Below are 14679 nucleotides of genomic sequence, written 5' to 3' on the forward strand. Positions count from 1 at the left end.
CTTCGTGTCCAACAAGCTTTCTCTACCCTTAACCTTGTTCTGAACACCTCCAAAACAAAAAGGTAATGTGGTTTGGTAAGAAGAATGCCCCTCTCCCCACACGTGTGATTACTACCTCTGAGGGTTAGAACTTGAGGTAGTCACCTCATACAAGTACTTGGGAGTATGGCTCGACGGTGCACTGTCCTTCTCTCAGCACATATCAAAGCTGTGGGCTAAAGTTAAATCTAGACTTGGTTTCCTCTATCGTAATCGCTCCTCTTTCACCCCAGATGCCAAAATAACCCTGATTCAGATGACCATCCTACCCATGCTAGATTACGGAGACATCATTTATAGATCGGCAGGTAAGGGGGCTCTCGAACGGCGAGAAGTTCTTTACCATTCGGCCATCAGATTTGCCCCCAATGCTCCTTATAGGACACATCACTGCACTCTATACTCCTCTGTAAACTGGTCATCTCTGTAACCCGTCGCAAGACCCACTGGTTGATGCTTATTTATAAAACCCTCTTAGGCCTCCCTCCCCCTATCTGAGATATCTACCGGAGCCCTCATCCTCCACCCGTTCTGCCAGTCACATTCTGTTAAAGGTCCCAAAAGCACACACATCCCTGGGTCGCTCGTCTTTTCAGTTTGCTGCAGCTAATGACTGGAACGAGCTGCAACAAACACTCAAACCTCAATCTCTTCATTCAAAGACTCAATCATGGACACTCTTACTGATAGTTGTGGCTGCTTTGCGTGATGTATTGTTGTCTCTACCTTCTTGCCCTTTGTGCTGTTGTCTGTGCCCAATAATGTTTGTACCATGTGTTGCTACCATGTTGTTGTGTTGCTACCATGCTGTGTTGTCATGTGTTGCTATGTTGTTGTCTTAGGTCTCTATGTAGTGTTGTGTTGTCTCTCGTCGTGATGTGTGTTTTGTCCTATATTTATAATAAAATATATATTTTATCCCAGCCCCCGTAGGAGGCCTTTTGGTAGGCCGTCATTGTAATAAGAATTTGTTCTTAACTGACTTGCCTAGTAAAAGGTTAAATAAATAAAGGTTAAATAATTGCAAAAAAATATCTATGGATCTCACATGGGCAGGGGCGCAGCCTTGGGTGGGCCTGGGAAAGCATAGGTCCAGCCACTGGAGAGCCAGGCCCGGCCAATCAGAATTTGTTTTTCCCCACAAAAGGGTTTTATTACACACAGAAATACTCAGATTCATCAGCTGTCTTGGTGGCTCATCTCAGACCATCCCGCAGGTGAAGAAGCTGGATGTGGAGGTCCTGGGCTGGCGTGGTCTGCGGTTGAGGCCGGTTGGACGTACTGCTAAATTCTCTACGACGACGTTTCTCTTATTGTAGAGAATTTAACATTGATTCTCTGGCAACAGCTCTGGTGGACATTCATCTAATTGCAAGCTCCCTCAAAACTTGACATATCTGTGGTGTGGTGTTGTGTGACAAAACTGCCCATTTTAGAGTGGCCTTTTATTGTCCCCAGCACAAGGTGCACTTGTGTAATGATCAGGCTGTTTAATCAGCTTCTTAATCCATCCACCTGACAGGTGTGGTAGATCACCTTGGCAAAGAAGAAATGCTCACTGACAGGGATGCAAACAAATTCGTGCACAAAATTTGAGAGAAATAAGCTTTTTGTGAGTATGGAATATTTCTGGGATCTTTATGTATTTCAGCTCATGAAACATGGGACCAACACTTTACATGTTCCGTTTATATTTTTCTTCAGTATACTTGGACATAGAGAACTGATACTTTATACTGGTTGTTGGGGTGGGATTGGCATAGGGTGTGTGTGTGGGGGGGGGGGTGTGTGGGGTACATGGGTGGCTATTGACCATTTTATTGAATTCCTCATGTCTTACTCAAATGGTAGGAAGAAGTTTGGTCCAAATCAGATGTTGGTTACTATATTTATTGAATATTATGTGAATACTATAAATTAAAAAAAGGTCAATTTGGGTGCAATCAATTTCTCAGATCAATTAAAATGTCAACAAAACAATGGTCGCAGGAATTCTTATGTTTCTAACTACAGAAATTATTTCAGAATAATCTGTGATGGTAGGTGTCATGGCTTGCTGAAATGACATCGAACAACTCATAAGTAAAACATAGCTTTACATGAAAATCCATAGCCTATTTGTGGTAGGCTATATTGCCCGTGTAAATTAGAATATTTAAAACAAGATGGGATAGACCTCCTTATTTTATGGCAAGAACTGTTCCAAAAACATGCACATACGCTGTCACACACACACAAACTCGTGCATGTTCGTGTCTCCAGGTGGAGCTCACAGCACGACGGCTCAGATCTGGCCCAGACGAGAGATTAGAGGGGGAACAAACAGAACCACAGGGACTGGACTACTAGAAATATCACACTATTTATAATTACAAATAACAAATCTTTAGGCTATTCACTACAGACCTACTTCCTATTCTTTAAAAAAAAATTGTCTGTAACCATAAAGTCAACACATGAGCATAACATGTGCAAGAGCTGTTAAAAAAATAAATAATATGCACAGTATTAGTGATATTAGTGGGATAGAAATAGAGTGGCGGGAGGAATAATATATTACAAATAGTTAAGAAAGTATGCGGCCTCAGAACGTTGAGTGGGAAAATATTTCCTCCACAGAGCTCTGGCATTTACAGAGTCTGCACAAACTGCAGACAGCAGAGTCAGTTCTCTCTCATCCCCTCTTTTGCTACAGATTCAACTCCTTACTTGAGTGAGGCTTCACCGTCACCCTCATCAGCACTGGTTGTTTACTTTAAACCCTGGTACCAGGTTTGAGCCTGTTGGGGTGTATCCTATCCTTCCTATAACAAAGTATATTGTACACCTTTTCCATAACTACAGTATAGACCAGTGGAGGCTGCTGGGGGAGGACGGCTCATAATAATGGCTGGAACGGCACGAATGGAATCAAACTATGTGTTTAATGTATTTGATACCAATCCAATGACTGCACTCCAGGCATTACCACGAGACTATCCACCCCAATTAAGGTGCCACCAACCTCCTGTGGAATAGACTATCCTTGCTATACCAGGCAGGTACACAACATTACCAAAAGTATGTGGACACCTGCTCATGGGCATTAATATGGAGTTGGTCCTTGCTATAACAGCCTCCACTCTTCTGGGAAGGCTTTCCACTAGGATGTTGGAACATTGCTTCCTTTCAGCCACAAGAGCATTAGTGAGGTTGGGCACTGATGTTGGGCGATTAGGCCTGGCTCGCAGTCGGCATTCCAATTCATCCCAAAGGTGTTTGAAGGGGTTGAGGGCAGGGCTCTGTGCAGGCCAGTCAAGTTTTTCCACACCGATCTCAAAAAAACATTTCTGTATGGATCTCGCTTTGTGCACGGGGGCATTGTCATGCTGAAACAGGAAAGGGCCTTCCCCAAACTGTTGTCAAAAGATGGAAGCACAGAATCGGCTAGAATGTAATTTAATGTTGTAGCGTTAAGCTTTCCCTTCACTGGAACTAAGGGGCCTAGCCCAAACTATGAAAAACAGACCCAGACCATAATTCCTTGTCCACCAAACTTTACATTTGGTTCTATGCAGTCGGGCAGGTAGTGTTCTCCTGGCATCCGCCAAACCCAGATTCGTCGATCTGAGTGAAGCATGACTCATCACTCCAGAGAACACGTTTCCACTGCTCCAGAGTCCAATGGCATCAAGCTTTACACCACTCCAGCCGACGATTGGAATTGCGCATGGTGATCTTAGGCTTGTGTGTGGCTGCTTGGCCATGGAAACCCATTTCATGAAGCTCCCAACAAACAGTTATTGTTGCTTCCAGAGGCAGTTTGGAACGCGGTAGTGAGTGTTACAACCAAAGACAGACGACTTTTACGTGCTACGCGCTTCAGCACTCTGCGGTTCCGTTCTGTGAGCTTAACTTCTTACGGCTGAAATCCCGTTAACGGGATCGATATGACAACAGCCAATGAAAGTGCAGGGCGCCAAATTCAAACAGAAATCTCATAATTAAAATACCTCAAACATACAAGTATTATACACCATTTTAAAGATAAACTTGTTGTTAATCCCAGCTCAGTGTCCGATTTCAAAAAGGCTTTACGACGAAAGCATACCATGCGGTTATGTTAGGTCAGCACCTAGTCACAGATAAACAGAGCCATTTTTCCAGCCAAAGAGAGAAGTCACAAAAAGCAGAAAGATAAAAAATTAATCACTAACCTTTGATGATCTTCATCAGATGACACTCATAGGACTTAATGTTACACAATACATGTATGTTTTGTTCGATAAAGTTCATATTTATATCAAAAAATCTCAGTTTACATTGGCGCGTTATGTTCAGTAATGTTCTGCTTCCAAAAAATTCGGTGATTTTGCAGAGAGCCACATCAATTTACAGAAATACTCATAAACATTGATAAAAGATACAAGTGTTATGCATGGGACTTTAGATAAACTTCTCCTTAATGCAACCGCTGTGTCCATGGAGTCAACAGAAGTCAACAGAAGTCAGAAATAGCATTATAAATATTCACTTACCGTTGATGATCTTCATCAGAATGCACTCCCGGGAATCCCAGTTCCACAATAAATATTTGTTTTGTTCGATAAAGTCCATCATTTATGTCCAAATACCTCCTTTTTGTTCGCACGTTTAGTTCACAAATCCAAATTCACGAGGCGCAGGCCAGGCAAAGTCAAAAAGTTCCATTACAATTCGTAGAAACATGTCAAACGATGTATAGAATCAATCTTTAGGATGTTTTTAACATAAATCTTCAATACTGTTTCAACCGGAGAATTCCTTTGTCTTTAGAAAGGAAAAGGAACGCAGCTACCTCTCACGGGCTCACGCCTGACTGAGCACATGGCATTCTGCCAGACCTCTTACTCAATCAGCTCTTATTCTCTCCTCCTTCACAGTGGAAGCCACAAACAAGGTTCTAAAGACTGTTGACATCTAGTGGAAGCGCAATATGACCCCATAGACACTGTATATTGGATAGAAAATACTTGGAAACCTACAAACCTCAGATTTCCCACTTCCTGGTTGGATTTTTTCTCAGGTTGCCGCCTGCCATATGAGTTCTGTTATACTCACAGACATTATTCAAACAGTTTTAGAAACTTCAGAGTGCTTTCTATCAAAATCTACTAATAATATGCATATCTTAGCTTCTGGGCCTGAGTAGCAGGCAGTTTACTCTGGGCACCTTATTCATCCAAGCTACTCAATACTGCCCCTAGCCATAAGAAGTTAACAGCACTTACAGTTGACCGGGGAAGCTCTAGCAGGGCAGAAATTTGATGAACTGACTCGTATGAAAAGTGGCATCCTATGACGGTGCCACGTTGAAAGTCACTGAGCTCTTCAGTACAGGCCATTTTCATGTAATTGTCCTCTTGCTCAGTTGTGCACCGGGGCCTCCCACTCCTCTTTCAATTCTGGTTAGAGCCAGCGCTGTTCTGTGAAGGGAGTAGTACACAGCGTCGTACGAGACCTTGCTTTTCTTGGCAATTTCTCGCATGGAATAGCCTTCATTTCTCAGAACAAGAATAGACTGACGAGTTTCAGAAGAACGTTCTTTGTTTCTCGCCATTTTGAGCCTGTAATCAAACCCACAAATGCTGATGCTCCAGATACTCAATTAGTCTGAAGGCCAGTTTTATTGCTTCTTTAATCAGAATAACAGTTTTCAGCTGTGCTAACATAATTGCAAAAGGGTTTTCTAATGATCAATTAGCCTTTTAAAATGATAAACTGGGATTAGCTAACGCAACGTGCCATTGGAACACAGGAGTGATGGTTGCTGATTATGGGCCTCTGTACGTCTATGTAGATATTCCATTAAAAATAAGTCATTTCCAGCTATAATAGTCATTTACAACATTAACAATGTCTACACTGTATTTCTGATACATTTGATGTTATTTTAATGGACAAAAAAAAAAGTCCTTTCAAAAACAAGGACATGCCCTAAGTGACCCCAAACTTTTGAACGGTAGTGTATATCATATAGCCTACTGGTCTGAGATTACATTTTGTTTGAGATTTGTACATTTGTTAAAAGGCCGTCACCCAACATTCTATTTTCCTTGGTCACCCTTACAGTAAGTTAAGCTGCATCTCACTAGCATTTACCATTCACCGACCTGTTCCTGGACTGAAACCCTGAAGCCTCTATCACTGAGGGACACACTTCTGGAAAGACACCTGTATGCAGGAGTCAGGACATTAAAATGCAGCCTTGACGTTGCAGTAACAGCATGGATAGAAGAGGATGAGAATAATAAACATGATGTCTGTGAAAGACTTGATCTGATTGAACCTGAGACTCAGAGACTAAATGGGATCTGACAGCTAGGTGCAGGAGCCTGTGTACTAGAGACCGATTAGAGACCGATAAAACACCCAGTCTGGACAGAGAACTCCAATTCTAATTATATGGATGAACACCCCGTCTGCACAGACCTCCCTGACAGAATAGCCTATTTCAAACTGCAGACAGAAAAATTCTAATGATCAGACAGAATGGGATACACCAGAACAGCCTGTCTGTCTACTAGGACCAGATAAAACAGTGTGGGAGAAAGTATGAAGACTGACATCCACAGAAGCCATGTGACATTATATATAACCTCTCATTAAGGCCCTTATTTTGAGCTGAAACCAGTCATGGAACATCTGCCTTATTAGATTCACCAGCCTTCAGATTCAGACAAACACTGAGGGCTCACTGAGCATAACGAACAAAGCCATATTCATAGATACGAAACACTGCACTATAAGACTCCAGCTTCCCAGAATAGTTGGCAGGCTGACTAAAAAGGCTTTAGTTCTGATGTCACCATTGAGAGAGGCAATGATAGAAAGATCGAGAGGAATAGAGCGAGACAGGGAAAGACAGAGAGCCCACCATACACCCATGGGAGGAGAAGACAAGGCAAAGAGAAACAAAGAAATAACTATTTCAACAGACAAGTTCTGATCAATAGAAGAAGCTCCACAGACAGCCAGCTAGATCTACACTATTCCACATATCACCGATGCTGAGATCGACAGGCATGTACTGTAGATCCACTGAACAATGATGTAGACTGCAGAAGCCAACTTGCCTTTTCCCGGCAGTGGGTCCATTCTAAATATAGGGAGGTGGCCGTTGTGGTGGGAGCGTTACAACTGACTAGCTGTGATCGGGGACCAGCTTCAGGACTGCAGCGCTGCAATATTCATGAAGCCTGTGGAGCTCAGGGACATCATGGTATGGAAAAAAGGAGTACAAAGTGTGGAAAAAAAGGGACGTGGTAGATGGAAATCTGGGAACTTGGTTCATGGAAAACTAGGCATTTATCATACGGGAAAGGAGACACTTTTTGGGAGGGAAAGAAAGCGGCAGGCCGACACTCCAGGCAGAGTGAGCTGTGTGAGGGCTACAAAGTAGACATGGGCCTAGCTGGCAGGGCAGAGGACTGCAGAGGCTATAGTGGAGGCCAATGTTGGCAGGCATGCTAACTGCCAGCCTAGACTTTAATCTATAGATCCCATGAACATGAATGCCAAATCTGAAAGTGCAGCAAGACATCAAACACAGCACACTCATTCGAGAGGGGGAGAGAGAAGAGTAAATTAGGTGTGAAAGGTGTGTGTGTGTCCTGTGTCTCAAACAGAGAAGGCTGCTGAGGGGAGAACGGCTCATAATAATGGCCGGAACAGAGGAAATGGAATTGTATCAAACACTTGGAAACCATGCATTTGATGTATTTGATACCATTCCACTTTATTCCACTCCAATCATTACTCCGAGCCCCTTCTCCCCAATAAAGATTCCACCAACCTCCGGTGGTCTCAAAGGTTTCTGTGGTCTAAACCCACAGGTTCATTAGCTGGGCTATGAGCGCATATCACCTTAAAAGGCCATATGCATTTGTGGGTAACAATTAAATATTTTCTTGTTAACAATTAAGAACCTTACTGTGATTGTTTTAAATCAACAAAAATAGCTTCTTAGCAAAGAGCAATTTCTCAAGCAAGAATTTAGCTTGGACCGTCTGAGAGTGGTCTGAGTGGGAAGAGGAAACCCATTAGTTATTGGCAGAGAGGTTTGGGACTCAATTATTGGTCGATCAATTAATGTACCGCCTGGTAATGTCTCCATCCCACCAAAACAGGCTGAAATTGCATGCAGTCTTTTCAAAAACAGCTCTTACACTAAAAGGGCAATATCATAATTTTCGCAATTTCACAGTATTATTCCAACCTCAGTGTAGAAATATACACTCACCGGCCAGTTTATTAGGTACAGCATACCATTCATGATAAGGGACCGCTCCTACAGACAGGGAGTCAGGTGGCCTTTTACTTGCTATACAAAGCAGACAGGAATCGAGGCAGTCAGTAACTGTTCGATTGAAAGTTGGGCAAAACAAGTGACTTTAGTGACCGAGTATGGTATGATCGTTGGTGCCAGATCAAGTATGCCAGAAACGGCTGCCCTCCTGGGATTTTCACACAAGACAACGTTTCGGGTTTACAGAGAACGGTGGGACAAACAAAAAAGGCGAAAACAGCTCGTTGATAGAGGTCGAACAGGTCAACATAACAGTGTAGTACAACAGTGGTATACAGAACATCATCTCGGAACGCACAACTCGTTGATCCTTGTCACAGATGGGCTATTGCAGCAGACGACCAGACCGGGTTCCACTCCTATCAGCTAAAAACAAGAAGAAGCGGCTCCAGGGGGCACCAACACTGGACAATTGAGGAGTGGAAAAACATCACCTGGAACATGACAGTGAGTTCAGTTTATTTGAGGTACCTGCACAGTCCCCAGACCTCAACCCTATAGAGCATCTATGGGATGAGATGGAACGGGCTGTGACACAACAACAGGCTGTTGTTTCAGAGCATGTACTGTCGTCCAATCTGCAGCAACTGCGTGATGCCATTGCGTCAGCATGAACCAACATCCCTGTGGAACGTTTCCGACACCTTGAAGAATGCCCTGAATAGATCAGGCTGTTCTGGAGGCCAAAGGGGGTCCGACCCAGTACTAGATGGGTGTACCTAATAAACTGTGTATATAAAACAGTACAATCACGTTTTTGACTGCACTGGGACTTTAAGCTACAGCTCAGACTTCCTGATCCACACCCATCCCACCAGGTTTACATCCTAAAGCCTGAGGGACAAGCACCCCTCTGTTGAAGGCAGAGTGAGAACACAAAATTTAGTCTGTAATCAAAGACGTAGCTATGTGGCAAACATAGGCCTAATCTTTCTGCCCAGCAGAGGCCTGCTACCACTTGTCCCTGGTAGATGAGTCACTTGAAAACACAAGACACATGTAGGGCCTATAGGTTACACAAGCCTTTGTAGACTGTGAGCCTTCCCATTGACAGGCTAACTTAACCACTTGATGGCTAACTTGATGTTTCCACCCCCATGCTTCACAGTAGGTATGGTGTTCTTTGGATGCAACTCAGCATTCTTTGTCCTCCAAACACGACGAGTTGAGTTTTTACCAAAAAGTTCTATTTTGGTTTCATCTGACCATATGACATTCTCCCAATCTTCTTCTGGATCATCCAAATGCTCTCTAGCAAACTTCAGACGGGCCTGGACATGTACTGGCTTAAGCAGGGGGACACGTCTGGCACTGCAGGATTTGAGTCCCTGGCGGCGTAGTGTGTTACTGATGGTAGGCTTTGTTACTTTGGTCCCAGCTCTCTGCAGGTCATTCACTAGGTCCCCCTGTGTGGTTCTGGGATTTTTGCGCACCGTTCTTGTGATCATTTTGACCCCACGGGGTGAAATCTTGTGTGGAGCACCAGATCGAGGGAGATTATCAGTGGTCTTGTATGTCTTCCATTTCCTAATAATTGCTCCCGCAGTTGATTTCTTCAAACCAAGCTGCTTACCTATTGCAGATTCAGTCTTCCCAGCCTGGTGCAGGTCTACAATTTTGTTTCTGGTGTCCTTTGACAGCTCTTTGGTCTTGGCCATAGTGGAGTTTGGAGTGTGACTGTTTGAGGTTGTGGACAGGTGTCTTTTATACTGATAACAAGTTCAAACAGGTGTCATTAATACAGGTAACGAGTGGAGGACAGAGGAGCCTCTTAAAGAAGAAGTTACAGGTCTGTGAGAGCCAGAAATCTTGCTTGTTTGTAGGTGACCAAATACTTATTTTCCACCATAATTTGCAAATAAATTCATTAAAAATCCTACAATGTGATTTTCTGGAGAATTTTTTTTCTCATTTTGTCTGTCATAGTTGAAGTGTACCTATATGAAAATTACAGGCCTCTCTCATATTTTTAAGTGGGAGAACTTGCACAATTGGTGGCTGACTAAATACTTTTTTGCCCCACTGTACATATTTGTGGCTGTGAGCTTTCAATAAGCTGTCTCAGTAAGTATGACGGTTTAAGTTATTGTATCTCTTGTGATTGTGGGGGACCATTGGACCGAGAACCATGATGCCCAGCGTCTGTGAGCTCATTCCGGACAGGGTTCAAATCCAGGCTGCAAGTTTGGCTCCCTCGCTCAGTTCAGGCAGCCAGCCTTAAAATCCAGGCTTATCCTGGGAAAACTGGGTCACTGAACTCTCCCCCTATCCCCCTCCCTGCTACTGAGCCAGGCCATAGAAACAGGAACCAACCACGCAACAGTCAGTCATTGGACCACAAATGTGTATGAGCCAAACAAACATAACCTGAATGGAAATAAATAGAAAGCACCCAACCATTGCACTTTTAAACTTAATGAATCACAATTGCACTTAAAAGGCCACATCCCCGGCCTGGCACCACCACATCTTAAACACCTATATATAGGCCTCCTTGCCCTAGACCCTGAAAAGGAACAGGTGATCTGAGTGAGAAGGGCCTGTAAAGTGCTCCACCTGTCCTCCCATCAACACACACCCCACAGAGAACACTTAAGGGCTAGAGACAAATGCTATCTGACAAGCAAGACAAGAACATGCAGATGCTAGCTTGGTCTCAGTGTGTGCGGCAGGTGGGGAGTGAGCTGTCTGTGGGTGCGCGCAAGAGACATGTTTCCAGTTTCTCTCCTCCCTAATGCATGTTTAGGCTTAATACCTAGATCCTAAAAACAAGCAGATAGACCTATGGAATCACCTACTGGATGGCCAGAACAATAAGCAGAGAGTCAAGCGAAGACAGGATATATTAAAGCATGGACCGTGCACTGGCAACTTAGGACAAAGCATGAACACACATCCAATCAGACATCTCAGTGGTCAGCACATGGACAGCATTCAATACTCTGACAGCACTTCACTCCGTGATGAATGGCCTAACCAAAACACCCTCTTCCCAGTCTTGTACTGGGCTGTGAACTTTCTTATCCCACACTTCACAAGTGGACACTACGTTAGAACAGTGTGTGAATAGAGGCACACGCTCCGAAAAGAAGGAAATGCTAAACTCATGAGGAACACAAAGAAAACAATCCCCTACTGTGTGTCTCACCTTCTAACCTTGTCAGTCACATACAACAGGCTAATTAACCTGCTTAGAACAAACTAAATGGTCTACACTGCCAACCTTATAATGCCCTGCTCCCAATCCAACCCCCCCAAAAACCTTACTGAACTTCTGACCTCCTAAACAGAAACAGTAAGCATGGAACCAGGGCAGTAGAACACAGCAGTCCAGCCTGATATTACCGCCTCGTTATTCAAATATATGAATGCTGTTATGGGGGGGGGGGGGGGGTTTAAACACTCATTAATGCATGTTTTATAACATCTTAACGAATGGAATTGACAATGAGGTGACATTTTGAAAGAGAAGCACGGCTATCTGACCAACACAGCTGACAAGACAACAACAGTGACGCACTGTAGCCCACAACAAACACATTCTTATTGGGACGGGAGGCAGATATCACCACCCCGTCATATCTCCTGATTCTCTCCCCATTGTCCACACCTAGTACTGGTCTAAATCGGCACACTACGCAAATTATTATATTTTAACAAGTACAGTGGTGAACCACACTGAGGCTGTATGAGCAACTTTATTACCTTATGGGAGGAGAAATGCTTGGCTCGGCATGTTTCAGTGTGTTGTGTTTTCTTGTGGATCCAAGGTAAAACATATTAGGCTGTTACTGTACATTGCACTGGTACAATAGATACAAAAAGACAAGGAACATGCCTGAAGATAGCCAGAACTGAGTTTGGGCTTATGTCCAACAGTTCTAATGAGCAAACAACTAGAAGAAAACAATCCTGGTTCAAACAGGATGGCCACTGCAGACGGTTCTGCAAGGTCTGATTGTGAACACATCCAGCTGAGGGTCTGACCAGGCTTTCTCCTCTACCTCTTCCTTTACAGGATCAGTCTTAAACAATGGATCGCACAGCCGCACACACGCATAGGAAGTCAGGACTACTGCATTCTAGACCATGCCTGCCCAGCTGTGCCATGCACATTTCACATGCATTCACTATGATCAAGGGGATAACAACTCAATTCTTAAAAGCATAGCGCGGCAAATGCCATTAAGCTAAAATGTCTTCGTCTGTTGGCTACATTTGATAGGGTCATAGTCTATGCTCTGTGGTTACCGTAAACAAATACTTTGACGTCTCCACATGGTAGGCCTTCTTCAAATTCCTTTTAATCCAATGAACTGTCATCCAATACTCAAAATACTTTGACAAACCACTAGGGATGGGCAACTCCTGTCCTCAGGGGCCAGAGTAGTGTCACACTTTCTCCATCTCTAGCAAACACAGCTGATTAAACTAATTGCATTCTAAACTGAAGAACATGATTAGTTTATTATTGGAGTCAGGTGTGTTAGCTGGGGCAGGGGCAAAAGCGTGACACCAATCAGGCCCCTGAGGACTAGAGTTTCCCATCCCTGCATCATGTCAACAAGATTGTCCATGGGCCTACTCTGGGTGAAGTGAAGATTATACTAGGTAGACAAATAGCAAAATATTCCAGTTGTTTATTTGACTGAACCTGCATAATGAATCAGTGTTTGAAAATGTAATCTGTAATGGTTGTCACTGCCTCCCACAATATTGTGGTTCATTTATAACAAGTAGGAGTGAATGGTTTAATCAACGAAATGAAAGACAGTAATCTGACACCATAAACAGTATTGCAAAGTCCCAAAACATAAACCGTATCATTGTGTTCATTAAATAGAATCCAATTTACTGTTTTTAGGGCTAAAATCTGATTAAACTTGAATATTCATAGCTTTCCCTTGTTGCCCGATTGAGCCTATAGGCGCTGGGCCTTGTCTGTTGTGTGGAACCAGACTGAAACCTTCGGGGATATTCTACCACAATATAAAGACGACACTAACAAACAGGCACGCAACATTGTAACAAAGCCCCCCAATGACCAGGTGTGGCTACGGGCTGTGTAATAATGTTGATCAAAACAAGAGAGGAATTATCTGTTGGGCGCTCTTGTGATATGGAATTCTGGCCAGGTAACGTTACCTTCCACCGCTCCAAGCAAAGCTATTCACCAGCACTTGAGCGACATGTTTTTAGTGTCAAACCCGTAGTATGCTTTCTAGTGTGTCATTAGGTAAGTTTGAATACTCTGTGTCGTAACAATGAATGTAACGTGCGTGTTGTTTTTACTGTAACAATGTATCAAAATAGCTAGGCAAGTTAGCTACTGGCTGCTATTGCTGCAGTTACCTTGTAGACATCTCCGTATGTCCCGCTTCCTATCCGCTGAATTAGCTCGAAATCCTCCTGCGGATTGCGCCTGGATAGGTCGACGCAGGAATTCATCTTTAGAACTCCAATTTATGGTTCCGAATGGTATGGTTGAACGTCACCAATACTAAAAATCGAAGAAAACAAACCTAAAAACATACAGCGTCAGAAAAGCACAGCCAGCCACTGAAACTTCAACATGGCTTCCAATGCTCAATGGGCATGCGCAAAAATGTAGCTCACATTATCCATTAAAAAAAGCAGGCTGAGCGAAAGTGTCCAGCAGCTTTACAGTGCCGTGGCAGTCTGGCAGATGGCTGACTGACAATAAAGACTGAATGAAATAGGCTATGGCCGGAAAATGATATGGCCCCCCTACAGAGGACAATAATGATCTCCTGCTCATCTCCCCTTCAACTATTAACCCTATCCCTCTTGTCACAAACCAATTTATATAATTTCCTATGATCAATTGAGTAATAGTAGTAGTGATTGACTTAATAATGCAGTTGAACAATACCTTTGAATACACAAACATGGGGGCTCGGTTAATTAAATGTTTTTTTTAAAGCTTTTAAATCTAGCCAGTTTTGTGGACATCGTATAGGTCTCCTGTCGAAATCACTCTCAAAAGCCCTTCCATAAATGCATTGAGAAATAATTAAGCCACAAGCACCAGCCTACACCAATGTTACATTTTTATAAAAGCCAAGGAGTTTGGGGCCCATATCATTTTCCGGCCATAGCCTATTTCATTATTAAGTCAATCACTACTACTATTACTCAATTGATCATAGAAAATTATATACATTGGTTTGTGACAAGAGGGATAGGGTTAATAGTTGAAGGGGAGATGAGCAGGAGATCATTATTGTCCTCTATAGGGGGTGTTAGTGTTAGTCCACGGCTGGGTACTTTCATTAGCCTCTTGATTGTGTGTG

At 43.3% G+C, this 14679-nt stretch overlaps 1 protein-coding gene across 5 annotated transcripts in view; it reads right to left on the bottom strand.

Annotated features, from left to right (window-relative positions):
• The window catches only part of LOC120046614 (mitogen-activated protein kinase kinase kinase kinase 3-like), a 64531-nt gene extending 50596 nt beyond the window's left edge, over positions 1 to 13935 (bottom strand). For all 5 annotated transcript variants that reach the window (XM_038991994.1, XM_038991993.1, XM_038991992.1 and 2 more), the window contains exon 1: positions 13718 to 13935. In XM_038991994.1, the coding sequence (XP_038847922.1) occupies positions 13718 to 13813 (96 nt within the window). In that variant the 5' untranslated portion in view covers positions 13814 to 13935. The remainder of the gene's footprint in view (positions 1 to 13717) is intronic.
• Positions 13936 to 14679: the final 744 nt, after the last annotated feature.

Source organism: Salvelinus namaycush, chromosome 4, assembly GCF_016432855.1.
Source record: "Salvelinus namaycush isolate Seneca chromosome 4, SaNama_1.0, whole genome shotgun sequence".
Classification (NCBI taxonomy): Eukaryota; Metazoa; Chordata; class Actinopteri; order Salmoniformes; family Salmonidae; genus Salvelinus; species Salvelinus namaycush.